Here is a 25,356-nt window from a genome sequence, read left to right on the forward strand (position 1 = left end):
CTTTGTAACTCGAAAAGGATATTCATGCCAACAGTTTGCATCCCGTTTGCATCCTACACCCATTTCCCACGCACAGGATGCATCGTACACCGTTAAACTTCAAATTTTACTTCAGTCGCCTATAAATATATAAAACTCTGCGATCTAGTTACCATCCACCCACATTCAACTGCTTGAATGCATCTACACCGGAGAGGGAACAAAAAAAAAGAAGAAGGGGAAGGAGTGGAAAGCCCGAGGAAAAGTAATCCCACTCGGTCGTCGTATCATCCATTTTATTTTTCCTCTCTCGATTTACGTATATACATGTACAATGATTCAGTATCGTCGCAGCGTAGCATCGCCTTACACGCTACCTAACACCATCGAGAGCCTCGCGTGTACAACCGACGAACGAACGCGAACGGAAAGTGAGCTACCATGTTACCGGCGAACGCCCCCGCGAGGAAGAAAGGGTTCGGGGCGCTGATCTCTTCCGCCATTAAGTCCGACAACGTTCGCGGGTGCTCGCCTTTCAATTTATTTTATGCAAACGCCCGGCTCGGCCACGACGAGGCAAAAAACGAATGTATAAGATTGATGCTTGCCCCGCGAAAACTACATCAGGCCAATCCATCTCGTATCAACGTTTTCAATCTCACCGCCTTTCGATCCCCGAACCCTTCGTGCCGATAGAAAATACCGTGTCGTTCGCGATGAGAGCCCCGGTACACCTCAGGGATAAAAGAAGTCTCTCCCTATGCGTTTTGTTCATAATTTTAATTGCTTACGTGCAACTAGTGTTGTAAAAATCTGCTCTCTGCCTTGAACCTTGAAAGCTGCAGCCGTAACTCGAGCTCTCAGAGTTTGCCTCTAAAAGCTGAAGTCTTTAACACTAAAACTGCCTGAATCAAAATGATCTACTCTCGATTTCTTCTTTTTGCAGTTATTAAAAAGATAACAGATGTTCCTTTGGGCAACTATTTAAAAAGTTGATTTAACAATACGCAAACTGAATTGTAAGTTAATGAAACTCTCAATGGGTGTACTTTTAGAGTTTCTATAGAGAAATTTCGAGAATTCAGTTTCACTGGTCGGTAGTTCGAAGTTGGTAGGCTCGAAGACCCGTCGGTACTGTGAATTTTAAATTTTAAATGTAATGCCACGTTAATATAGCAACAAACAGCTCGAGCTTTCGACTGTCTTCAATCATAAAGACTCGAGCGTTGAAGACTCTCAAGGCTCTGTTCAAGCTTTCAAAGCTTCAAAGCTTCATCTTGAAACTCCACGTTAAGCCTTGGAATTTCCAAGACTCAAGTGTTTTGCAACACTGCGTGTAAGCGCATTGACGAATAGGAAATTAGTATCGAAATTAAAATAAGAACAGATGGAAGGTGGCCGATTAGATCCGCATTCCATTCAAGGTTCTTCTCATGAACGACACAGAGTACGCTCTTCGGATCGCTGGTTCTCCGCACAAGACGCGACGGTCGCGGTTCGCTTCCCTCCTGGAAAAAGAACCTCAACCCTCGGCTGTTGCCGAAAGGGCAGCGAACAAAATTTTGGCTGGGTGCCCGACACACGAGGTTCACATTTTAACGAGTTCGTTCGCCGTGCCACGTGGACTCCATCGCTGTCTGTGCCCACCGAATATGTTTCCATGAGAAAACGGAACACTTCATGTATAAACGAAGTGTTCCGTGGACTCCTGGCAACAAACGCGCGCCAAGAATGACGACTGTAGGAGTTTGCCCGGCTTGACCGATTCACAGGATTTTGTATTGTTGTTTATTAGTGTTTCACTATTTTCAGAAAGACGATATTTTACTAAAATCGAAATTCAAGCTCTAATTGATCTCCGATCGTTGGATATGTATAAGCCAAACGTAAACTGTATCTTCTTATTTCCCAAATATCCTCGGAAACATTCTATGTTTGATGATGAAGGACTTAAATCAATGGAATATCTGTTCTATTCAAACGTTCTTTCGCAACCAAGGAAAATGAGAAAGAGAAATCGAGACAAAAGCTTGTTTATGACATTCAACCATGTTTCTATTCGTATCGAAAGAAAGGAAGTATTCACGTTATAAATTCTGAAAACACGGTGCCCTTTGAACTGGTCAAAGCGGTGCATCCCCTTAAAAGCGTTACCCGTTCGATCGGTTCCTCGATTCCGCTCGTCCGAGGCCCGTTTTCATTCACGGCGAATGGAACCGCGGTGCGCCGCGGCTAATCTAAGCGTTAGGGCCGCTCAATCTCGCGGATCTTTCCACTATCGAACCGTGAAACCGGCCCGTGATATCCGCGATCGTTCACCACTCGATCCGGCAACCGCTTCTCGGATCGGGGATTCGATGGAACGTCGGGACTAGCAACCGTCGGGATAGCAACCGTCGGGGCTCGCCGTGAATCGAAGCAACGCTCGAGTCTGATTCGATTCGCGAGACGCCCAGGTACACCGAGATTGGGAATATGGCCAATTGGATTTGCACGGCTTGCGGAATTTCGCGCGACGCCGAACAATGACTTCCGCGAACACCGCTTCATATGTTCTCGCTGTTCATTTCGGCGACAGCGATACTCCCGTTTGTCGCGGAAAGCCTGTTGTCGATTTCAACCTGTTAATCCTTTTGATCCTTTTAAATGAAACGAACGGGGACACAATGAAATGTCGTTATTTGTGTGGGTTATTGAACGTAAACAAGTTGAAATCAGTAAACAATAGCCATTGAATTCGACGGAAAGCACTCGAGAAATCGCAATTTGATCAATTTTTGTGAAGGATTATATATATGTAGAAACAAAAAATATGTGTATATATATTATATTTATTGTCACGAGAGGAACGAAAGAATTAACAGGAAATAACAAATTCACTCGTTATTGTTATTCGATTTCGTCTTTCAATAGCTGTTCCTATTCTTAATCATTTAACACACCGATCGCCTGCTGATTCTTTCACTGAACGAAATATACAGAATGGTGAAATGTTATGTGAAATTATTTAATTGAGGTACTTCATTGTACACTGCGAATTTACCTCGCTTAATGTCACTGCTTTGTCGTTATCGTTAATAACATCAAACTGTTTATGAACATTATTGTTTAGTCGAACGAACCGTCTTAATAAATTTAGTCGTGGATTAATGGTGATTTACATCCTCACAACACTCGACGCGTTAATCAGTAATTCTTGCACTTTGTCGAATCGTAATATCTGTATTGATATAAACCATCTTATATTGACGTTTATATGTATATGTATCGCTGCAAAATGCTGACCATACTGATTTCATTCCTTCATAAGGTTTTATACTCGAACCATCATCCGGTTAACAGGTTAATAACTATACCTGTGTTCCAAAAGCTAATAAAATGATCTTGAAACGAATGATTTTTAATTAAACCGCAGATTTCCATCCAACAGAACATTTCTAACATAAATTTCGAAGACTGGAGTTCAATACAACATTTACTTCGCCAATTAATCATTTCCATTAGTCAATATTCAAGTAAAAACATATCAAATTCACTTTATTCTGCGTACCTACTCAAAATAGAATTTTAACCTGTCAACCAACCGATTCCTAGATCACCAAATTCACACCAGCGCAATTAAGAAAGAATAAAAATGATTCGAAACGGTCAACCCTTTAATACACGTACACATCTAATTTGTACTACTAAAGATACTATGATAACATCGGATCAAAGATTTCCCCAGCTGACAAACAAGAAATCCAGAAACAGTCGAAGAATACGGACGAGCACAAAGAACGAACTCGCCCTTCCCAGTTTAACAGGTTAACGATTGCACCCCGGATTAGCGCGAGCTGCTATCCGAACGATTATCCAGTAACACGATTCACCCTATTCAAGACGAGCTGCTCCGATTCCTGGAACGAAAACTATTAATTTGGTCCTTTCATTCGCGACTAGATCTAGTTACCGCAGATTCTAAAATTAATCTCATGTTCAGAAGCGTCGGCAGCGTTCGGCCGCGATATTCCCTCGGCGCACCTGGGGACACCGATCGAGCAGACACCTCGAAATCGGGATGCAAAACGTTCGAATCCGATACCAACGCGGTCCCCAGCCTAAAGGAACGACCCCCGTAATATCTAGCACCCAATTAACGTGCGCGCTTAATCTCTCTCGATCGATCCGAAAAAAAAGAAAACGTTCGCCGATCCTCGCCGATGTGCACGCGACGCAAATGACCTTCGCGATGTAACGAAGTGCACGGGATGCATAGCCGGTTGCTCATCGGATTCCACCGACTCGTGATCCGATCGTCAATAGCTTATGCACCCTTTGACACGTCGGGCATGTTATCAATGCATACCGCGCACGATCGCCGGGGCACAAAAGGTCGGCTCTGCCTCTTGCCGAATTTCGAGCTTCCGTGTATGCAGGAAGCTACTCGGGCTGCATCCAGCCGACCGGCATCGCGTCAAAGCCTCGTCGTTTCGCGCACACGTACGTCCGTGCCTATCCGGCCGCGCGGACGTATCGATGATACGTTAAAATTCGCTTCGGAAGACAATTTAGCACTTTCTGGAATTAAACGACCGTCCATAAGCCACTGGACACGAGACCGCGGTATGGATGCTCGCGCAGTAAAGCTATCTTGCATGACCATTACTATTTTACGGGCTACACTGGATATGCACTGTCGACAGAAAGTTCGGAATCGCTTGCTCGACGAGGAAAATGGTTCGGTGTTTTGATACGAGAAATAGGAGAGAATGTCTGGGATTTTGTGCGATGTTCGAAATTAATAGCCACGATTATGGAATAGTAAGATTGCAATGATCGATTGTTTCAAATTGCGGTGTGAGATTCTTTTAGGTACTCTTTCGCTGGAATGACAGAGTCTCTTGAAAAGAATTTCGTTGTGAGAAATGATTACCGGACTGTGAATTTGATGGTTTTGTAATGAACTAAGTATGCACTTATCGCAAGTAATTCCAAACTTCTGATCACTAATGTACATTGCAGATTTATCTGAATCCTTTCTGGGAAGCAGACGACTAGTAAGAAGTTTACAAGTATAAGTAAGGTTCAAGCGATCGCGTGAATCAGGTAAAACTAGGAACGCGCATAAAAATCAAGAATTTCTGCAAGTAGTGAGGGATATAGAGCAAGATATTCGAGAAATATTTGGAATCCGGTTATTTCTCAACGTAGCGAAGAAATTACTGATAAAATGCTTAACATTACGATATGCGATAAAATTCAAGTTCTCTCTAAAATATGAAGAACCGACGTGTACACGTTCGAATTTCGCTATTCATGAAATATTACGAGATCAACTCGATCCCATTTCACATTCACCGATGCACGTGACCGATGACTTATGAACGGTGATGTACACAACTCCGATAAAACATGAGATCACGCGCGAATTCGAATGCTTTTCCTGTTTACAACGTTCATTATCAATACGAAATGAATATACCCGCAGCATGTTTCCTCTTTCCACTCGACAATATTCGATTCTCCGCGCTCAGTAATCAGATTTCCGCAAGTAAACGATCATTGACAACGTTCGCGATGAGTATCGCGATGATCTAGATCACACGCAACGAAATATCGCAAGGGATCCTATCAGATGTCCAATGAAGAGACAGCACAGTCATCGAAAGAAAAATCGGAATCCGCGTTTCCACGCAGGAGTCGCCGATAAGATTGTCTTTCAACCGGGAGAATGGGCCGCGCGGAGGCTTTATTAATTCCAGCGTGCGCGTAAGTCAAAAATATCGAAATAAAATGCGAGCCGTGCGAGGGATCCTCTTAGATCGAGTGAAATTCACGCAGGGATCCCGTAGAGCCAGATATTTGAATCTTTTTGAAAGGAACCATTTGTTTAGTTCTGACACGACCGCGCTCGTTCCTCTTGAAAAATTGTCGGCGCTTCTGCGAAATCCAGAGGAAAATCTATGCGCTCGCCGAGCTCTGCTACCGAGCGAACCGTTTTACTTTCTCCCCCGTTCAAATGACTTGTTGCTATCGTACCATCCGTTTCAACGATTCGAACTCTTTTTCCGAAAACGCGCGATAAGAGACGCTGCCGAGTGCGTGGCTCTTGAAACCGAGCCAACACCGCGTAACAAGACAATCGAGATAAAACGTAGACGACATCATACGCGTCTGTCTTATCCGCTTGAACTCGAGGAATCGTTCATTTCTGTGGACGAAGGAGGAGACACCCGCGTCTACGTCCAAGCCCGCTGCGTCCGTCGCACCGACGCACGCCGACGGCAATTTCGTTTCGCTCGCATTCAACGCCGACGAACCGCTAAGCACGTCGACGTTACTTGATTCCAAAAATTCCGCGTTATCTCGTGTCACGCGACACTTCCGATTCAACGGTTCAGCGCAGCCAACGTTTTTTTTTCTTCAGTCGAGAGGAACGGATGCCACGCGAGTCGCTACGCATTTAGAGAAACATCCAGTATCGATTATATTTTTCTGTTTTATTTTTTTTTTTTTTGTTCGGTTTCTTTTGCATCCACCGTAAATACACGATAAACTATTCCCGTCTAACGACCGTGATAAGAAACACGCCGGACACTAACGCCGACACGACAATTTCGGAAGCGAATCCTCCCGTGTTATACTTACATCCTCTATCATTTTCGTTCCTTATTCTCTTTCGCACGGTGACCGGCCCCATTTAAGATTCTAACGGAGAACCATTTTCATGAGGAGACGTTCGACGTACAACAACGATCATTCGGACCGCTCGACGACATGTGTCCAACACCGCGGCGGCGTGTACGTACACAGAATCTACGTTTACACGGTACCGTGCACACAAAACAGTTCCACGAGCACACGTCCGGCCCGTGTCCAGCGCCAGGCTCAACCTCGAACAGCCGACCAGCGTTGTTTGAAGCTGAGGCTCCGAGCGTCCGTCCACACGTCCCTCAATTCGTTCGGATGATAAGATTGATAACAATGATAAAGAAGGGAAACGTCGGGTGGCCAACCCTGTCTATTCTACTGCACTCGTCGTCCGGTCTCGTGTTACCCGTTTTAAAATAATCGCAGGACTCCGAGTGACTGATTGGTTCACGCTAGTTGGTCTCAAAAGTTTATCCTCGCAGCGACACCGTTCGGTGTCTCGATCATTTCCTTCCGGCGACATCGTTGGCGCCGGGAATCTGCCGGACATGCGGTCCAGTTGCAGGCGTTCGACGGTCCTTTGAATCTGGATTGAAGTTCGGCACGTGTGAAACTTTTTTCTATTCCGGCACAGACGATCGATATAGCTATCCCAGCGAGCGACCAGTTAAAGCGAGAAGGATGAACCCAGCCGCAAATAAAATTTCTCTTCCCATCGAATTTGTTGATCGAACATCAATCCTCTCCGTTGTTCTATCTCCACCCTCGCCTCTTCACTGTTGCCGTTAAAGCTCCCGTTTTACGGTTCGATCAAATTTTCATGCTCCTGCCAGCGAACCCGAATGTACCAAGCTTTGAAAGATTCAACGATCCAATACTAATCTCGTCCTGGAATCCTCTTCCGGTTCCTCGGACATAGCGCCACGGCCAATTAGCTTCTGTCCCGCGCAATTAATCTGAACGTACTCTCTACTGTTCCACTTTCGGCGTGTCCAACTCCCACGTTGAACGCTCCGCGTGCAGGACGAATGCCTGGCGATTCCGACGAAAGCCGCGCCGTTTTAAAGACGAGCATCGACAACAAAACCGTTCCGGTTCCGTTCGCAGAGGAAACGTTAACAGAGAACGTTTGAGAAGAGGAATGCGTGACGTTGCCGCTCTAATAGCTCGATCAGTTTGAATAATAACATGCACAATGCTCACGGGAACTCTCGTCTACTCTGTTTACTCTACCGGTTCGTGATCAGTTCCGAAAAAGGATAAGCCTTCAGGTTAGCCTCGAAAATCTCCGTTCCATCGTCGACGACGCAGGATTCTGAGGGTGCCATTTCGACGCTGGAACTGGATACCATCGGCCCCGTCGACAGGACACCAAACTACACCCGGACAACCGACTCATTCAGCTAAGTCATACCGAAGGAGGAACGAGAGACCCCTGCTTAATCGCGAACGAAGACGAATACGTTGTAATGATTCCAACGATTCTCCTCGGCGTCCATGCCAGGCTTCAATTGTTCCGAGTTGCCGCCAGCGGTGCCGGAACCGCAGCTGCCGGCCAGCTTGAATCCTTGATCCTGGAGCATGTCAAACGCCTGCTCAATGCAGCTGTGCTTCAAAAAGAACCTGGACGTGTAACGATCCGAGCTGCCGTGGTCCGGGTCGCGGCTCTCGTTCAGAGTTTCCCCGAACACGTCCCTGCAGAGCGTGACGCGGCCGCACACGAGGATCCTCGACAGCTTCCTAAACTTCACGTCGGCCAGGCCTTCGCGACCGAACGCGAAGCTGCCACGGTACCCGACGGTTATGTATCCGGTCGCCCTTTTGCCGGAAGACGTGAGAGTGCCGGCGAACTTGCCGTTCTCCAGGACCGCGCGCTCCAATCCGGGCAACCCATAGAAACTCGCCTCCTGCTTCAGCCTCTCCTTCTCCCGAAAGCCTTCGGGCAGTACCAGTGCCTGGTTGCGCAGGAAGTCGAGCACGTAACGGAACAGCACGCCGTCCCGGTCCAAAAAGTACCTGCCCTTCGCGTCCTTCTCGACCGGCGTTTTCCCGGAGAACAGAGCGGCCAGATGCGAGTCGCCCTCACGGGTGAGGGTGGTCAACGCGGTGGTGTAGAACACACCGCCCACGTTCAGCTCCACCACACTCGGCACCGAGCCTTCCTGTTGCTGGTCCGGCTGCTGTTGATCGACCATGCTTCCCGGTTCTTCGTATTTCCTGCTCGGCTTGCCCCGTGTGGACGCCGCGGCGCGACTCGAGAGTCAACGGCGAGTCGTTCGCGAGCCGACCGAAGCTTAGATGGTTTTCGGATTGATTGTAAGACCGACGGAGTGAGAACAATGTCGGTGAGAAGGGAAAAAGGGGGTTGACAATAATATCGCAGGCACTCTTTCTCTCTATTTCTCTCTCTTTTTCTCTCTTTCACTCTCTCTCTCTCTCTCTCTCTTTCTCTCTCTTTCTCTCTCTCTCTCTCTCTCTCTCTTTCTCTGTTTATCCTCGCTAGTGGCGGTGGCGGATCAACTGCACCCCACAAAGGCGACACTATCGAAAATACACGGCACACGACACACAGAGAGATCAGCGTAGGGTCGGTGCGAGAACGGGATATGCCACGGGTCGGTGACCGAGGGGACAGCTGAGGGCTGCGACGAGGCGGCGGACACCGAGGATATAGGTCTGACCCCGAAAGCGTGCGTGCTCTCTCGGGTCCAGGAACGAGACGGACTGACGATGAGAGACTGCGCCTACAGTCGGTCGAGGAAGGCCGAGCTTGCCTCGGCTTCGTCGCACGCTGGCTCTCGCTTCCTCTCTCCTAGGCAGTTCGCGCGCGCGGCAGGACGCAGCACTCGCGGTGTGTTATGTTGCGAGGGTTGATACGCTGGCGCAGAAGGTGCAACGGAAACGCGCGCCGCGCCGGTCCCTCGAAAACGAGAGGAAACGCGCGCACCCGCCACCCCCGTCGGCTGGCCATTTGATCACCACACGCGGAGACGATCATCCGCGTGTACTGGCCGCCTCCAATTTCCCTGTTTCGTGTTTCCCGTTAATTGATCACGGTTACATTCCGCCGGAGCTGATCCCTTTAAGGCCACACCGTGCCGCCCTCGAGCGTGTCACGATAACGCGAGACCCCGTTAACGGAGAAAGGGTTGACGGCTCCTCGATCCGATTAGCTTGAAGCGTTGCGTGCGCTCACCAGCCTGCCACACAACTGCGCTTTGTTTTCATCGCGTCTGTTAATTGATGGTTCCGCTTTTAGCCCTGTTGCTTCGGACCTTCGCCTTTGACGCCATACTGAACCAGCGGAACATTGAGGACATGTATCTGGATTAGTGATTCTTGATTCGGTCTGTGAATGTTGAGTATATTTTTATTTTGATGCATTGATAATTAATCTGTTGTCATTTAGATGTATTGATGTTGATGGTAGTATTGTAGCGTAATTGTTATACGAAAGTATAGTGTTTTTAATTTCAGTTCGGATCCTCTATGTTTGTAGAACTGTAGGATCGTATAATTTTGTATATACATTCCTCGATGTTATGTAACGTGATTTTCAATTTGAAAAGCAAATGAAACCTCGCGTGGTTGTTTCATTGGAAATCATAGCGTCAGATATTTATAATGAAAAGTTTTTAGTTATCGAAGCGTGAACATCGCTCCCCACCCCGGTTATCCCTACCTAACCGATCAGCTGGTTTCTCGAACGGCCGGAGCAGCGCGCTGATCAGTCGACCTTCGTACGTGAATTGGATGGCCTGCGATGGCCGCTGTTAACAACGTGAAATTGTTACGATCGCTTTTTGTTGCGTATTTCAACCCAGTACGTTCCGAGTATTACTTTCGTTCCATGCGGAATACGGTCGCGCGAAGGGAACTGATGTCAATCAGTAATTATTCTGGTGTTACCTCGCAGATCAACGCATGTGAACAGCTCGGCCTATCATCGTCCGTCGGAAACTGGGACGACAATTCCGCGGGATAAACCATCATCCGATTAAAAATTTGGGTCCACTTAAGTATCGTTCCTAGAAGCGACTCGTTCGAAATGACAGAGCCGCGTAAAAGAAACTTGCGGGAGGAGTCCAGAGGAAATGGTCTCAGAAACCATTCGTGGAGTAATGGACCTGACAGCGAAGACGAATTGGCTGGTGAAAATGAACTGCTCGATGAGAATGTAGTCAGTCCAAGGTTCGTAATTTTATCACACTATTTCTAAGTTTCTCAACAATCAGACAGATAAAATCATCATTAACGCCATCGCGCTTCGATTTCCGTGTGATTTTTAATCAATGATGGGCGTTAATATAACCCTTCTATCACTGTTCTTCTTTGTCATGTGGTTCATCGTTGTTTAACGGGCTATTGCACTCGGTATCATATCTTTGAAGATACGTTATTGAACTATATAGGTATTGTTCTGCTACTGGTTTTCTTTAAAGAATTTTTACTCGTTGTCTACTAAGTAAATATGTGCTGTAGAAGTTTTGTAAAGCTAGTGTTGCTTTTGTACCTTCATTGATGCATTGAACAAACGTTATTATGACACATTTAACGTCATGAACAATACAAATGATATCTTAAATGTCTCTGATATAGAATGCAATAAAAGAGTTTAAGAAGTCTTTATTACAAGTTTATCTGTACTCGACAAACAAATATTTTTTATGATAAAAATTAAGTGCTTTCCACTTAATGTCTTGAGTGCCAGCTTAAATTCATGTGAATTTTCATTTATACTACATGGATCCATGTGATTGTATTTATTATGTACATTTGTACAATGTGCCTTATAACTTAAGCGAAAAAATATATTTACTTTTAATAAATATATGATTATATATATTGTGAATTGTTCTTTTGGTCTTCTGTTAACAGTCATCATCGATCAACTATAGGAGATTCGCCTATTTGTAACATGACAACATTTGCAGAGGAAAAGATGCGCAGAAAATTAAAATTCTTTTTTATGAACCCTATTGAGAAATGGCAAGCGAAACGTCGTTTTCCATACAAATTTATTGTTCAAGTAATTAAGATTATATTGGTCACTGTACAACTATGTCTCTTCGCACATAGTAATTACATGCATGTGAACTACGCGTGGGATAATCGAATAGCTTTCTCGCACCTGTTTCTGAAAGGATGGGATACTACACAAGAGGTAACATATTTATATTTTTCCACTATGAATAACGTATATGTAATAGTCATAGTATACTCAACAGAAAAACTAAGTATATTTAATTATACTTGCTTTCAGGTGCCAGCTTATCCACCAGCAACGGGTCCTTTAGCAATTTATAAACAAGACGAATTTTATAGTACAATTGATTATGCTTTAAATGGTTACTTCCACCTTAATAAGGCAATTGGATCTTATTCATACACTGCAGAAGATAACTCAGTAGTTCCAGTTACTCTATGCTTATATTATTACAAAGAAGGTATTATATTTGGTTTTAATGAAAGTTACGTTTTTGACAAACAAATCGTAGAAACGTGCATCAATATAACTCGCCAATTTTACCAGGAACATAGTACATCAAAACACTTATTGTCTCAACAAAATATCAATGTAAATTTCTCAGCTCTTGTTAGGGCTCACTTATTATTTGCCTTAAAAACAATCAACTTAAAAGCTGCTGGACCAATGACACCACCAGATTGCTATCAATTTAATGTTAAAATTGATTTTGACAATCGTGATTTTGATGGACAAATGTTGCTCTCGTTAGATACAGAAGCAAAAAGATTAGAATGCAAAGGTGATACGCGTTATATCACGGATAGTCGTATTGAGGCAGCTTTAAGAACATTACTCAATTTACTAGTGATTCTCATTTGTTCTGTTTCTCTTATTTTATGCTCAAGAGCTATATATAGAGCACAGCTGTTAAAATTCGAAACTATGAATTTCTTCAAGAAAACGTATGGCAAAGTATTGAGTCTCGAAGGGAGATTGGAATTTTTAAATTTATGGTATGTAATGATCATTATAAATGATCTATTAATTATCATTGGCTCGGCCGTGAAGGAACAAATTGAACAAAAACAATTCGGCAGGGATAATTGGAGCGTATGTAGCATATTCCTAGGTACCGGTAATTTACTCGTTTGGTTCGGTGTACTACGGTATCTCGGTTTCTTCAAAACATACAACGTTGTTATTTTAACGTTGAAAAAAGCTGCACCAAAAGTGGCACGATTTTTATTTTGTGCGATACTTATTTACGCTGGCTTTACATTTTGTGGCTGGTTGATCTTGGGCCCGTATCATATGAAATTTCGATCTCTCGCCACAACATCTGAATGCTTATTCGCTCTTATAAATGGCGATGACATGTTCGCCACATTTTCCATAACGTCGTTCAAATCGCCAATGTTGTGGTGGTACTCTAGGATTTATTTATACACGTTCATTTCGCTGTATATTTACGTGGTTTTAAGTTTATTCATTTCTGTGATAATGGATGCCTATGACACAATTAAGATTTATTACCGTGATGGGTTTCCGAAAAACGATTTGCAAACCTTTATAGCAGCATGTACCGACGAAGCATCTAGTGGTCTCTATAGGGACGACTGTGAAAGAAACGATCTAACGGAACTCCTTGATCGTTTTTGTTGCTGTCGGAAAAGACCCTTTTACGGGTCATTCTCAGGATCAAGTGCAGAATTCTCAAAAGTGTCGGAACAAACATGCGGAGGAGCAATCTGTATATAGTGCTATGCTGGACAATAATGTATTAATTAAATATTACGGTTCCACAGCTGATACCCGAGATTACCACGATAATTTTATCGCCTAAAAGTACTTTTTACGGAATAATATACATTTGTCAACGTATTACAGTTGCCTCTCCATTTAGCTGCCATTAATATGTCGTACGTTTACCGATAGCGTAAAGGTTAACGACGCTAGACTTCCGTTCATTTTTGTTGTACAGTATAAAACTGAACAGTTTAGAGAAAATATTTTCACAATTAAACTCACAATACTTACAATCATAATGTCTATAACATCGTTACTATAAGTATAATATGATATATGAAGTATTAATGTTATTGAAGATAATTGTAGATAAGTAATGTTTCAACCAAGAAATTCAATGGTGCAAACTTTAAGTATAATATGTACTTTCTTGTGTCAATGAAAATTTATATGTATTATGTAAGCTAAACTACATAATGTGAAAGTCATCTGAATGAATAATGTATAATGCACAGTTTTGTATATACACATATACTCACACACACACATACACATCTGTGTGTAACATTAACAATTATTTTTTATGAAGATAATTAATTCAGCAACTAAATTTTTAATAATTAGTAAGATTAATGTTTTTAATTGCAAATTAAATAGTATATAGAGTAATAATCTCAAACAAAATAGTTATTAACTTGACACATAAGTAGACAATTAAAAAAAATCATCAAATCTGTAATTTGTATTATGATATACATATAATAATTTTATCGCGTCATTTTATACAATGTGCATTGTACATGGCATCAATATCTACATTCGATTTATGAAATCATAAAATGCATTTTATTCAAAACGAACGAGCACAATGAAAAAAATGTGTTATCCAAAGAAATATATTTATGATATTAACAATGAAGTACAATAAAATTATAATTTTTTCCAGTTATTATTTCGTTTTTTCCCCTGCTGAAAGTTTCCCTTTTTAACTGAAATTAGCAATTAAATTATTGATTGTGCAAAATGCTTTGTGTACATTTGTCTGATTGTGACTCATATATTTGCAATGTGCACTTTCAAATAGTATATTCGCAGATGTATATTGCGCTGAATCAAACTATATAACCTAGATAAAAGACATGACTCACAAATACCTATATATATATAATAAATTGAATCGTGATTGGCTATTATAACAAACTCAAAAGAAAATGAATATTAAAAGTTAATATTGATACTGACATACCTCTTGTTAATGCATTTTTAGAACAAAGAGAATGCAGCTACTCGTACGCTACCTTTGTTAAGAAACAAGAAAACATCCGATCACATTTTTCAATAAACCACATACACATATCATTCCCTGCAATTTAAAATACTGAAGTATCATTTTTAATTTCAAAAGTAATATTTATTTCTTTGTTTGGATGCACTTTATCTATGAATCTAGTACACCGAGTGCACTGACCTAAGAAATGAACAGAGGTGGTCACTGACCGTACCTCAACGCGATTCATTGTTTACATCCAGTTTTACGTCCCGAACTGTCAAGGTGAAGCGCGGCGTCAACACTACGTTCCTCTTAAACTTTGATGCACCATAAACTGTCATCAATTGAGTGAAAATTAAAGTACTTATTTTCAAAGTTTTCAGAACGTCAAGTGCCTTGAATAAATTAAGCGCAGTGTTATTACTGTAGAAATAATTGTCAGAATTTTATTGTGCAAAAATGTCTGCCAGTGAACACAGTATCTCAAGTATAGCTTCGAGTATTTCTACTTCTCAAGATGAAAATTTTCGTGTATCAAAACACGCGGAAAACAGTCTCAAAGTCATGGAAAAATATTTACACAAACAACAATTTACAGATGTTACGTTAATTGCAGGTAAGTTGTAGCTGAAACTGAGTTCCTTTGTTCTTAAACGAAATTCATAATTTAAATATAAATTACTTAAATACAAATTTGTATGATATAAAATTTATGATCATTAAAAAATATGTAAAATATATTCTTTTGTTCAATACTTTCTTAGGAAATAGACGTTTCCCAGCACATCGTTTAGTTCTTAGCGCAGGTTCAGAATATTTTGCTGCCATGTTTACCAGTTCTCTCAGAGAGTCAGGTCAAAATGAAGTTGAATTAATGGAAGTAGATGGAGATGCACTTTGGGCTTTGGTCTGTTATTGTTACACAGGTATATCTTTATAAAAAAACAGATTCAGTAATCAGTAATCCATAAATGTTCCAAAATTTATTTCTTTTCAAACGCAGGTTGTATAGAAATAAGAGAAGATAGTGTAGAAACTCTTTTAGCAACAGCATGTCTATTACAGCTCAATCCAGTTGTTAAAGCTTGTTGTCAATTTCTTAGAAAGCAACTGCATCCAAGTAATTGTCTAGGAATAAGAGTATTCGCAGATACACAGGGTTGCCCAGATTTATTAGAGTATGCACATGCATACACAACAAAACATTTTATGGAAGTTACAAAAAATCAAGAGTTTTTATTATTATCTGCTAATGAAGTTGCCAAATTGTTAGAATCAGAAGACCTTAACGTTCCTTCTGAAGAAACTATTTTCCATGTAAGAAATTGTATAATTTAAGTAGAGAAAAATAAAAAAAATGTTAATAACTTTCATAGTAGAAGAAAAACTATTATTCTTACTATTAACTTTAGGCACTTATGACTTGGTTGGAATATGATCCAGAAAATAGGCAAAAGGAAGCAAGCAGACTCTTAAGTCTTGTAAAGCTACCTTTATTATCTCCTGCTGTGAGTTAAACATTGTTATGCACTCATAAAAATTATATAATTTATAGATTTAAATGAACTTTATTGAATTCATATAGTTCATAGCAGACAATATTGAGAGTAATGAAATGTTCAAAGATCAAAAAGTAGCACAAGAATTAGTCATGGAGGCTTTAAAATATCATCTTTTGCCTGAGCGTAGACCATTACTTCAGTCAGGACGTACAAAACCTAGGAAAGCTACAGTGGGTCATATGTTGGCTGTTGGAGGAATGGATGCTAATAAGGGTAATTCATTCAAGAAATTGGAGAATGGGTATTTACTTAACTGATTGTTATTTTTATTAGGTGCTACCTCTATAGATGCATTTTCTTTGCGTGATAATGCTTGGAAACCAATAGCCACTATGAGCGGTAGAAGATTACAGTTTGGTGCTGCTATTGTTGATAAGAAATTAATTGTTGCGGGTGGAAGAGATGGATTAAAGACACTAAATACAGTAGAATGTTTTGATTTTTCTGCTTTTACATGGAATACATTGTCTTCTATGAATGTGCATCGTCATGGATTAGGTGTAGCTGTGTTAGGTGGCCCTTTGTATGCTGTTGGTGGTCATGATGGTTGGAGTTTCCTTGACACAGTAGAAAGATGGGATCCATCTACGCGGCAATGGAGCTCAGTATCTCCTATGTCAATACAAAGATCTACAGTTGGAGTAGCTGTATTAAATGATAAGTAAGATTCCAAGTCAGTTTACACATGTGTAGTCAAACACATATTTATCATGATACTATGTGTGTGCATTTTTCAGATTATATGCTGTAGGCGGAAGAGATATAAGTTCATGTTTAAACACTGTAGAATGTTATGATCCACATACAAATAAATGGACTCCTTGTGCTCCAATGTCAAAACGAAGAGGTGGAGTAGGAGTAGGTGTAGTAAATGGATGTTTGTATGCATTAGGAGGTCATGATGCACCTTCCACTAATCCTAATGCCAGTAGATTTAATTGTGTCGAAAGGTACGCATGTTTACAGAAATAGTTAATGGATCAGATATATCATAAACATTAATGTTTATGTAAATATCATGTAATATTTAAAATTGTTTAGGTACGATCCTAAAACAGACACGTGGACAATGGTAGCACCAATGAGCGTCCCTCGAGATGCGGTTGGTGTTTGTGTACTTGGTGATAGACTGATGGCAGTAGGAGGCTATGACGGCCAACAATACCTCACACTTGTTGAAGCATACGATCCACATCTTAATGAATGGGAATCTGTAAGTCAAAACATTTAAGGAAATATTGGAATATGTATCATAAAAAAATGTTTATTTTAAGGTGGCTCCTTTAAAAGCTGGTCGCGCAGGACCACCATGTGTTGTTGTGAAGAATTTACCTGGTTTCGAATTTGATTCATAATATCGTGCATACCTTTGACTATTGAATTAAAAAAGAAAATGAATATTTTAAACATTTATTTTTTACATAATAAGGTGAATTCATGTATGTTATAAATTTGTGATTTGAAAACAGCAATACCTTGCATTTAAATGTATGTTTTGAAACTATTCCGATTTTTGTACGTAGATAATAATTTCTATATTAAGTTTGTGTGTCTGGCGTAAATTTGTATATACTTATATTTACTCTTTTTGTATAAACATATTGAAGTATTATGTATCCAAGAATGAGGCAACCATAAAGTAACATACTAGTTTTAAAGACATTTTAATAAAAGCATTTTATTATATTTTCTACTTACACTTTTGTACAGATGATAATACATCTTATAAACTCATGATAGAAAGGTGTGCGTAATGATGAAACAATCAATGTATGTAAGAACGAATTTATTTTTCTCAATGAGATACTGTTTTTATTTACATATGTATTCATATATATTTTGTGAACATACCTTTTTTAAATAAATAAAATGATCATTTTAACTAACTCATTGAGTATTTCTTAATAATATTATTTAACAAATTCATCCATTGTACTTTTTTATTTACCCTAACAAGCAGGAAATGTTCTGAAACATATATTAACAATAAAAATTAAAAAAGAAAAGTCGTGGACTCTGTGCGTTTCTTTTAAATGGGTCAATATTTACCGTGGAAAGTCCGATGCCGGTTCTGCAAATTTATGTCTAACCATAAAAGTAGCAATCGCTTCTGCTACTTTATCTGGAACATCTTCATGCACAGCATGTCCACATGCCGGTAATACTTGCATTTGAAATTTTCCTAATGAAAGAAATTATAATTTTGATTTATTTTTTATATATGACTTATGACCGATAAAGTTTAAAGTAATGTTACCTTGCATCTGACCAACAGTTAATTCTCGATCTAATCTATCAACACCTGCCAGGAGCAGTACTTTTGGAACTGGTACATTTAGGAATGCAGTTGACAATCCTTTAAACCAACCAGACCAATGTTGTTCAGTTTTTGATAAATCTATTCTCCACACATATTTTTTAGTAGGAAGGGCAGTGGTTGTTTGAGATGGTGGTGGCATATTTACAGGTTCCTCTTCTTGAATAACATCATCTCGAGAAATCGTTGTTTCTATATTACACTCACATGATGAGGGTGATAGTGAACCAATATCATGAGTAGCTAATTTATTAGTTTCGATGCTGGAACATTGTAAAATGTGACACATAAAAATTCCTGAAAAATAGCACTCATAGAAATAATGTAAGATGTATGTATACTAACTTTTTTATTTGTCCAGGAACTGAGACCTTAGCTGATTGTACATTACGGATTTGGCCACTTCGTACACTAAAATGTGGATAATTAGAGACATTCTTCTTTAATCTTGAATCTGATTATACAACACAAATATGTAACATATTAAAGAGATAAATAACATTTTAGTTTGCAGAGAATCAGCCAAAAATGCCTTCCTTCTGAAAAATGTGCTCAGAGTAGCAAATTTTGTTAACTATCAAAAGTGGAAAACAAGAGAAGGATGCAATACTTTATTGTTTTCTTTTTCAAACAAATATAAAATACTAACCACCACTCCACAGCCTGAGGTATAGAACTAAAACTAGATGGCCGAGATCTTAAAAAGCTTTGCATAGATGCTAATGCATCCATAGCTGTTCCCTCAACAACATCAATAACTCCTAATCCACATAGATTTGGTATTAATGGAGCAGCTCTGACAGCTACTGCACCACCCATACTATGACCCACAAGTATTATAGAACTATCTTCTGTTGTTGCAGCTTTTATAACTTCGGCTACATCTCTAACAATCAAATAAACATATGAAAATAATAATTTTACATTTTTAATACTGTCGTTATTTTTATTGGATATACATTATAATATTTAAATAATACAATATTTTACTTACTCTGCTAAAGTATCTCTAGACAGATCTTCCTCATTTTCTGTAAATGTATCTCCATGCCCTCTAAGATCAATTGCCATAACTTTACAGACTATCATAGTCATAATTGATTTCTAAAATTTTGAAAATATAGAAGATTTTCTCTATTCTACAGATCAAATAATCAATACCTACTGTGAATTCTGCCCATGTTAGTGCACTGTAACCACCTCCATGTAGCAATACTAACGTTGAGCCTTCCGTCCCTTTAGTATAAATATGAAATGTGCCACTTCTAATTTTTATATCTTCGGAATGATCGAAATATGGAATCCATTGAACAGGCTCATAATCTCTCTTACGTTGAAATCCTTTTGACTTGTTAACTCTATACATTAAAAAGACAGAATAGTGAACGTCTAACCAACATTAATATTTTATATTTAATATGCATTAAAACAGTGTTATTATTGTGTCAGTTAGATATTAAACTTAGAATTATTAAGATTTCAGTCAAGAATAGAAGGTCTCATGACTTGTAATAAACTAACCTAGAACCGATTCCAAAATTGACACCCGATGGTGGTAGTTTTGATTTCAAAATCGACTTTTGGAGGGAAGACATGTTAGTATTTAGCAGGCACCTCTGCTTTTGTAATAATACTGTTTACAATCACGTTTGTTTTCACCAATCTCATAAACACATTACAAACTTTAATATAGTTGCCTTAACCACGTTCAAAACAATGCCAAAATGCGCTCTGACAGTTTAATGTCGTTACTACCTGCAAACACCGTTTCTATCCTTGATATGGAGTGCCTTACAGAATTTATTACTGTTATAGCGTCTCTTCCATTTTTACCAAGTCAGCTTGTTCAAGTTATCGTATGCTGGTATTAAAAATCGACAGCTATTTTATTATTGGTTTTCAAAATAGTATATATTTTAAATACATAATATATCGCGTATTATTAATACAACCTTAGAGGTATAAACAAGTTATAAATGCTGTCAAAATAATTATTCACTGTACTCGAATACTTTGATTCAACAACCGATTGAGAGTTGTTTCTTATAAAGAGATATTCAATATATACAGTATTTAAACTGAAGATATATGTAAATTTAAACATATAGAATATAGAGATGCAATGCATCTAAATTTTATTCTTAAACACTGATTAGTGTTTTTAAATGCAATGCTAAACGTGTTCAAAAATATATCTTTTGTCATTTACAGCAGAATACCTAATACGGAAAACATTTGAAATATCAATTTGTTTGGAATCCTTTCATCAGAGTTGCCTAGGAAACCAGGTTTATATTTACATATGATTCGAAGCTACAAAGTGTACTTATATGTATATTAGTCACTAAACCGTGATTGTACATAAAAAATTTACAATAGTAATTGTATTTATACATACTACTTTTTATAATAGTTTTTAGCATATAAATCTATCAAAAACCATCGATTAATCAAATATATCATAAATAATATGAACTTAAGACACAAAAAAGGTATAGGATAGATATAACATGTAATGTAAAATTTTGTCACGCATTCTCAGGAAACTAGTACCCCTTACCATCTTTATGTCACGTCCTGTCATATCGACTAAGGCTGATTTTGCATAGCAGCGCTATAAGTGATAGGAATGAGAATAAAAAATATTGAAATTTTAAATGACAATCAGTAGTACAGTGTTGCCGATATCAAAAATTCTTTATTCATTGAATTAAATGTCGCGACGTATGTTTCAGTAGTAAAATAAAGCAATAATTTATATACCCTTTTTTGGTCAACTTCGATCATTTTGCTAGATGTAGTTTTCCTATTCACCATTCTCCAGGGCACGGAGGGCAGAGTGAAACTTCTGATTTTTTACACAGTCAATAATTCAGGATATGAGTTCTATAAGCTTGCAATGTCTGTCGTATACTTTAACTGTACTTCTGTATGCTATTATTCTATGACTTAACTTTCAAATATTTTCAAATTACTCAACGATTTACAATTTCTAATTGTTTCATAATACAGTTTTATGACGATATGGAAAACAGTCAACAAAATGTATTACCAAGTACTAGTCGCATTACGTATACATCTTGGGCACCTCAAACTCAAGGGAATCAACGTTTTAATTTTGGTGTCGATTCTTCGCCCATAGAAGAAGAATCTGTTGAAGCATTAATAGGTATTTAAATTGTATTATTATATTATATAAGTAATCATTCTTTAAATTAACTGTGAACTAAAGCGCTATATTCAGTTCAATTTTGTGGACATAATTGCTAAAAAAATAATGGAAATTGTAATTTATAAATTACTACATACAGCAGTAGTAATATTTTATATTTTATAGAATTATTACATAAAACATGGACCATTTATGGTGTATCAACATTATTTAACTTTCATCGAGATGAAATACACCTAAAACAATATTCTAAAAAATTAAGGGAAGAAGTTGCAGCAACTTTAGCACAGGAGGATGTTATATATACAGCAAAAATGAATATTATGGATCATATAACTGTTAAAACTAGTTCAGTGGATCCAATACCAATAAAGGTTTTGTTGATAACAAGATGAAATATATATGTGTATAAGAAAAAATAATTATAATTTCTAATATACTAATCTATTTCTAACATATAGATAGAAGTACATGCCAAAAATTATGGCAAAGAAAACAGTATAAACAAATGTATTTATACAGGAATATTATTGTCTTGGAGAACAACTACTAATGAATTAGCTACACCAAATTCAATACGATTACCGCTTCTATTATGTCGTGGTACAAAAAGTAGCATGGTTACTATTCATAATTTATTAAGTCATATGTTTGATTGTATGATTATTGAACTTCCTGCTCAAGAGGATGATTTAATGTGGTTGATTCCAATTGTAATTATTCCAACTAATGTGGAGGAGCAATCAAAACATACAAGTGAGATTAGTATGGAATATAGAATACCAGACCTACCTGATACAAATGCAATAGTAGTGAAATTTCAAGTTTTAGATTTAATAAAAATATTGAGAGTGTACGTTCATAGATTTAAAAAACTTTATGTAATATTTTTATTATTATTAACACTATGTATTATTTTTATATGAAGAACAAAAAATAATTTATTTTGAATGTATTGTTTTTAGGATTATGGGAAATCAAAGTGATGGAGCCAATGTCGAAATATCATTTCATTTGGAACACATAGAGAAATTTCGAGATATTTTATATAAACAAATGTTACAAACTGCTTCCTTACAATTGGGACTATGTCTATTACGTAAAATTAATCTACCTTCATTTACAATCATGGGAAATAAAGTAAATAAGTATATTAATAATTATATTCTTGATTTCACTACATAAATTAATAGTTCATTTCTAAAATAACTTTTATTTTCAGATGAAAGTAACAAACATAGAAACCATGAATCGTGTTCTATTATATTTAAATGAAAAAGCTGTTCGTATCCTTCATACATTAACATCTGAGATTTAAATGCTAATAAATAAATAAAATACAAATTTTATGAGACTGTTAAACTTTGAAATATTATATTTATATTATAGTTATTTATATTTAATATAATATTTCAATCATTGCATACTGTACAATAATTAATTTTATAATTACAATAAATTGTAACCAGTCAATATGTACATGTAAGTTATATCTATAAAACAGCCTATTAAAATCTTTAATATATTGATTATATTTTACTTCCATAAGGAGCTCGTTTATCCAAATAAAACAAAATTTCTTTTTAAGAATGTTCGTCCGCAATATCCATCTCTACCTAAAAGTCAAAATATAGTTACTTAATTAATTATAAAAAAAATTTTATTTAAAAAACAATCAAACCTGCCTGTGATTCCAATGCTTCTTTTCTCTTTTTAGCTTTACTATTAAGAATGTAATATTTGAAGTCTATATATCCATCAGGCTTTTCATCGAGAGGTGCTGGTATAAAAATACCAAGTACTTCAGTCAACATGAAAGGTTTTAACCATGTTACAAGTGGAGTACGACCTTTAGTGTATTGTCCATCACGATGATAAAATAATAAGCCATCTAAAGGATGCAAATTCGAAAGACTTGCTAATTCTGAACTTACATCTGAATTACAAGTAATATTGGGTAGAGGCAATATTGGAAATGTATTTATGTTTACATTTCTTTCTTGTAACTCTTTTATTTCCTGTAATTGCGACTTTAACCAGAAAAATCTAAACTCTGTCTGAAATAAAAAATTTTTCATAATTTACATATGCATAATAAATATTAAAATTTAGAGAATTATTAAAAATAAAGAATCTTACATCACAGTCCATGAGCGATTGATTAGACCATGCAAGTACATCCAAGACATAATATGTTTTCTGCTGTTTCATCCATATACAATCAATTATAGTGCAACTGCCTCTATGGCCAGAGGGATTGCCACCTGGAAGTGCTGAATAAAATTTACCAAGTCTATTACCTCGCTTATTATATGCCTTAGTTACACCCTACAAATAATATGTGAAGAATAAAACTAAACAGAGAAAAATTTCTTTTTTGCTTTTGACATTCTTTTAACATGTTCCATGCCGAGCCACTTTTGAAGTGTCATTATCTATCCGCATGTCCTGTTTTTGGGACACAGTACTAGGTTTGCTAACTATATAAAAATTATGTACTTCTAGTTTTTTCGAGTTGTAAATTTATTTATCAGTAAAATATTATTAAAAACAAAGTGCATTATATGATAAAAAAATAATTTTCTTTATATTTGAAATATTCGAGAACAAAGATAACGTAAAAATAAGAGAGCAGTATTCATGTAAATCATTTGGCCAGGAAATGAGGTCTAAGTGTGCCTCATTTTTAGGACACGACACGGAACGTACTAACTTCTTTTAACATACTTTACATGCAACTACTAAAGTTCTTTTTCCTTCTGGACAAGGAACTATTATCCACTTTTCTACAAAATCTTGAGGTACATCCAACAACCACTCAGACATCATCAACTGATTCGCATAACATTTATATCGTTTGGATGAACAGTGCCTTCTTCTATCACTTTCATCGATTTCCATATCCTCTTCAAGTTCATCTTCGGAATTAAAGACTTGTTCTAGTATTCCACGTCCAATATTGAATGTATTGTCTCTACATCTAATGAATGTTATTATTACAATTATGAAATACAATAACAAATGTGTATAAAAAATATGCCTACTTTTTTTGAAACTGTAACAAACGCTGACGCCTCAGTTCTTGAGGAGTATCAATATTATCTATATCCAGGTTATAATTATCTTTTTTAATGGGCTTTTTATAAAATATGGCACGGGGATTACCATTTCCTTTTTCGTTTGTTTTCCTTAACTTATCTTTAACTTCTGTTGCCATAACTGTTCAATGCTTAATACTAAATTTAAATTGTGTATGGAAGAAATAAAAATTTCCTAAATTTTATTATGAAATTTAATTTTTCTTTAAGCATTAAAAGATTTATACGAACCTTTTTACAATATATGTGCAAAAGATTTATGTAATTTATATGTAAAATAAAAAATATTCTGATTCATTTTAATCTTTCAAATGATTTGCATTTGCTATCAGTATAAAATTGTATTTACGCACATACGTTCACATTCATTCAGTCTCTGCGATAGTGATTTTTTCTATATGTATATATTTGCATGAAGTTACTATTAATTATCACCATGAGTATTTACAGATTTCTACGAGAATAGATTATCCTGCGTCATGCACAAATGATAATCATCAACAAACATGTTGTGAACAACTGCTGCCAACATTTATTTTTGAGAAAATGATGAACAGTCTTGTAAGTTTACAATAAAAGTAACTAAAAGGAAAACTTAAAATAACTATAA

At 37.7% G+C, this 25,356-nt stretch overlaps 6 protein-coding genes across 12 annotated transcripts in view; 3 read left to right on the plus strand and 3 right to left on the minus strand.

Moving 5' to 3' along the window:
- The window catches only part of Ktl (BTB/POZ domain-containing protein Ktl), a 72,994-nt gene extending 63,174 nt beyond the window's left edge, over window positions 1–9,820 (minus strand). Inside the window, exon 1 of one of the 2 annotated variants that reach the window (XR_012998050.1) lies at window positions 6,610–9,820. Coding sequence is in view for 1 of the 2 variants with exons in the window: in XM_076364803.1 (XP_076220918.1) it covers window positions 8,052–8,807 (756 nt within the window). In the remaining variant the exon portion in view is untranslated. Of the gene's footprint in view, window positions 1–254 lie in introns of those variants that run through there. The other variant, XM_076364803.1, reaches the window with a different exon arrangement.
- On the plus strand, window positions 9,570–14,272 carry LOC116424710 (mucolipin-3). Of its 2 annotated transcripts, none has more exons than XM_031971450.2 (4): window positions 9,570–10,446; window positions 10,529–10,803; window positions 11,491–11,776; window positions 11,876–14,272. In XM_031971450.2, exons 2-4 carry the CDS (start codon window positions 10,661–10,663, stop codon window positions 13,337–13,339), a joined length of 1,893 nt encoding a protein of 630 aa, XP_031827310.1. In that variant the 5' UTR covers window positions 9,570–10,446; window positions 10,529–10,660; the 3' UTR covers window positions 13,340–14,272. The 2 variants fall into 2 exon arrangements, with proteins under 2 accessions (XP_031827310.1, XP_076220916.1); XM_076364801.1 differs by having other exon boundaries at window positions 9,570–10,435.
- On the plus strand, window positions 11,920–18,034 carry LOC116424711 (kelch-like protein 5). 2 transcript variants are annotated; one of them, XM_031971453.2, is made up of 10 exons: window positions 11,920–12,059; window positions 14,974–15,213; window positions 15,362–15,523; window positions 15,601–15,914; window positions 16,010–16,105; window positions 16,183–16,372; window positions 16,433–16,820; window positions 16,897–17,109; window positions 17,201–17,372; window positions 17,434–18,034. In XM_031971453.2, exons 2-10 carry the CDS (start codon window positions 15,057–15,059, stop codon window positions 17,512–17,514), a joined length of 1,773 nt encoding a protein of 590 aa, XP_031827313.1. In that variant the 5' UTR covers window positions 11,920–12,059; window positions 14,974–15,056; the 3' UTR covers window positions 17,515–18,034. The 2 variants fall into 2 exon arrangements, with proteins under 2 accessions (XP_031827313.1, XP_031827312.1); XM_031971452.2 differs by lacking the exon at window positions 11,920–12,059 and adding an exon at window positions 14,429–14,879.
- On the minus strand, window positions 17,940–21,386 carry LOC116424712 (protein phosphatase methylesterase 1). Of its 3 annotated transcripts, none has more exons than XM_031971456.2 (9): window positions 21,240–21,386; window positions 19,998–20,337; window positions 19,642–19,834; window positions 19,471–19,580; window positions 19,126–19,362; window positions 18,822–18,887; window positions 18,417–18,739; window positions 18,209–18,341; window positions 17,940–18,127 (listed from the first exon to the last, which is right to left on the minus strand). In XM_031971456.2, the coding sequence occupies exons 2-9, from the start codon at window positions 20,069–20,071 to the stop codon at window positions 18,109–18,111; spliced, it is 1,155 nt and encodes a 384-aa protein (XP_031827316.1). In that variant the 5' UTR covers window positions 20,072–20,337; window positions 21,240–21,386; the 3' UTR covers window positions 17,940–18,108. The 3 variants fall into 3 exon arrangements, with proteins under 3 accessions (XP_031827316.1, XP_031827315.1, XP_031827314.1); XM_031971455.2 differs by lacking the exon at window positions 21,240–21,386 and adding an exon at window positions 20,429–20,575; XM_031971454.2 differs by lacking the exon at window positions 21,240–21,386 and having other exon boundaries at window positions 19,998–20,553.
- Window positions 21,113–23,227, plus strand: LOC116424713 (uncharacterized). 2 transcript variants are annotated; one of them, XM_031971457.2, is made up of 6 exons: window positions 21,113–21,405; window positions 21,489–21,645; window positions 21,814–22,022; window positions 22,110–22,501; window positions 22,614–22,788; window positions 22,871–23,227. In XM_031971457.2, the coding sequence occupies exons 1-6, from the start codon at window positions 21,376–21,378 to the stop codon at window positions 22,964–22,966; spliced, it is 1,059 nt and encodes a 352-aa protein (XP_031827317.1). In that variant the 5' UTR covers window positions 21,113–21,375; the 3' UTR covers window positions 22,967–23,227. The 2 variants fall into 2 exon arrangements, with proteins under 2 accessions (XP_031827317.1, XP_031827318.1); XM_031971458.2 differs by having other exon boundaries at window positions 21,114–21,377.
- Snup (snurportin-1) lies at window positions 22,657–25,255 on the minus strand. The gene is made up of 6 exons (XM_076364802.1): window positions 24,978–25,255; window positions 24,693–24,884; window positions 24,376–24,628; window positions 23,788–23,976; window positions 23,330–23,705; window positions 22,657–23,260 (listed from the first exon to the last, which is right to left on the minus strand). The coding sequence occupies exons 2-6, from the start codon at window positions 24,863–24,865 to the stop codon at window positions 23,232–23,234; spliced, it is 1,020 nt and encodes a 339-aa protein (XP_076220917.1). The 5' UTR covers window positions 24,866–24,884; window positions 24,978–25,255; the 3' UTR covers window positions 22,657–23,231.
- Between the last annotated feature and the right edge of the window lie 101 nt (window positions 25,256–25,356).

This window comes from Nomia melanderi, chromosome 2, assembly GCF_051020985.1.
Source record: "Nomia melanderi isolate GNS246 chromosome 2, iyNomMela1, whole genome shotgun sequence".
NCBI classification, from domain to species: domain Eukaryota; kingdom Metazoa; phylum Arthropoda; class Insecta; order Hymenoptera; family Halictidae; genus Nomia; species Nomia melanderi.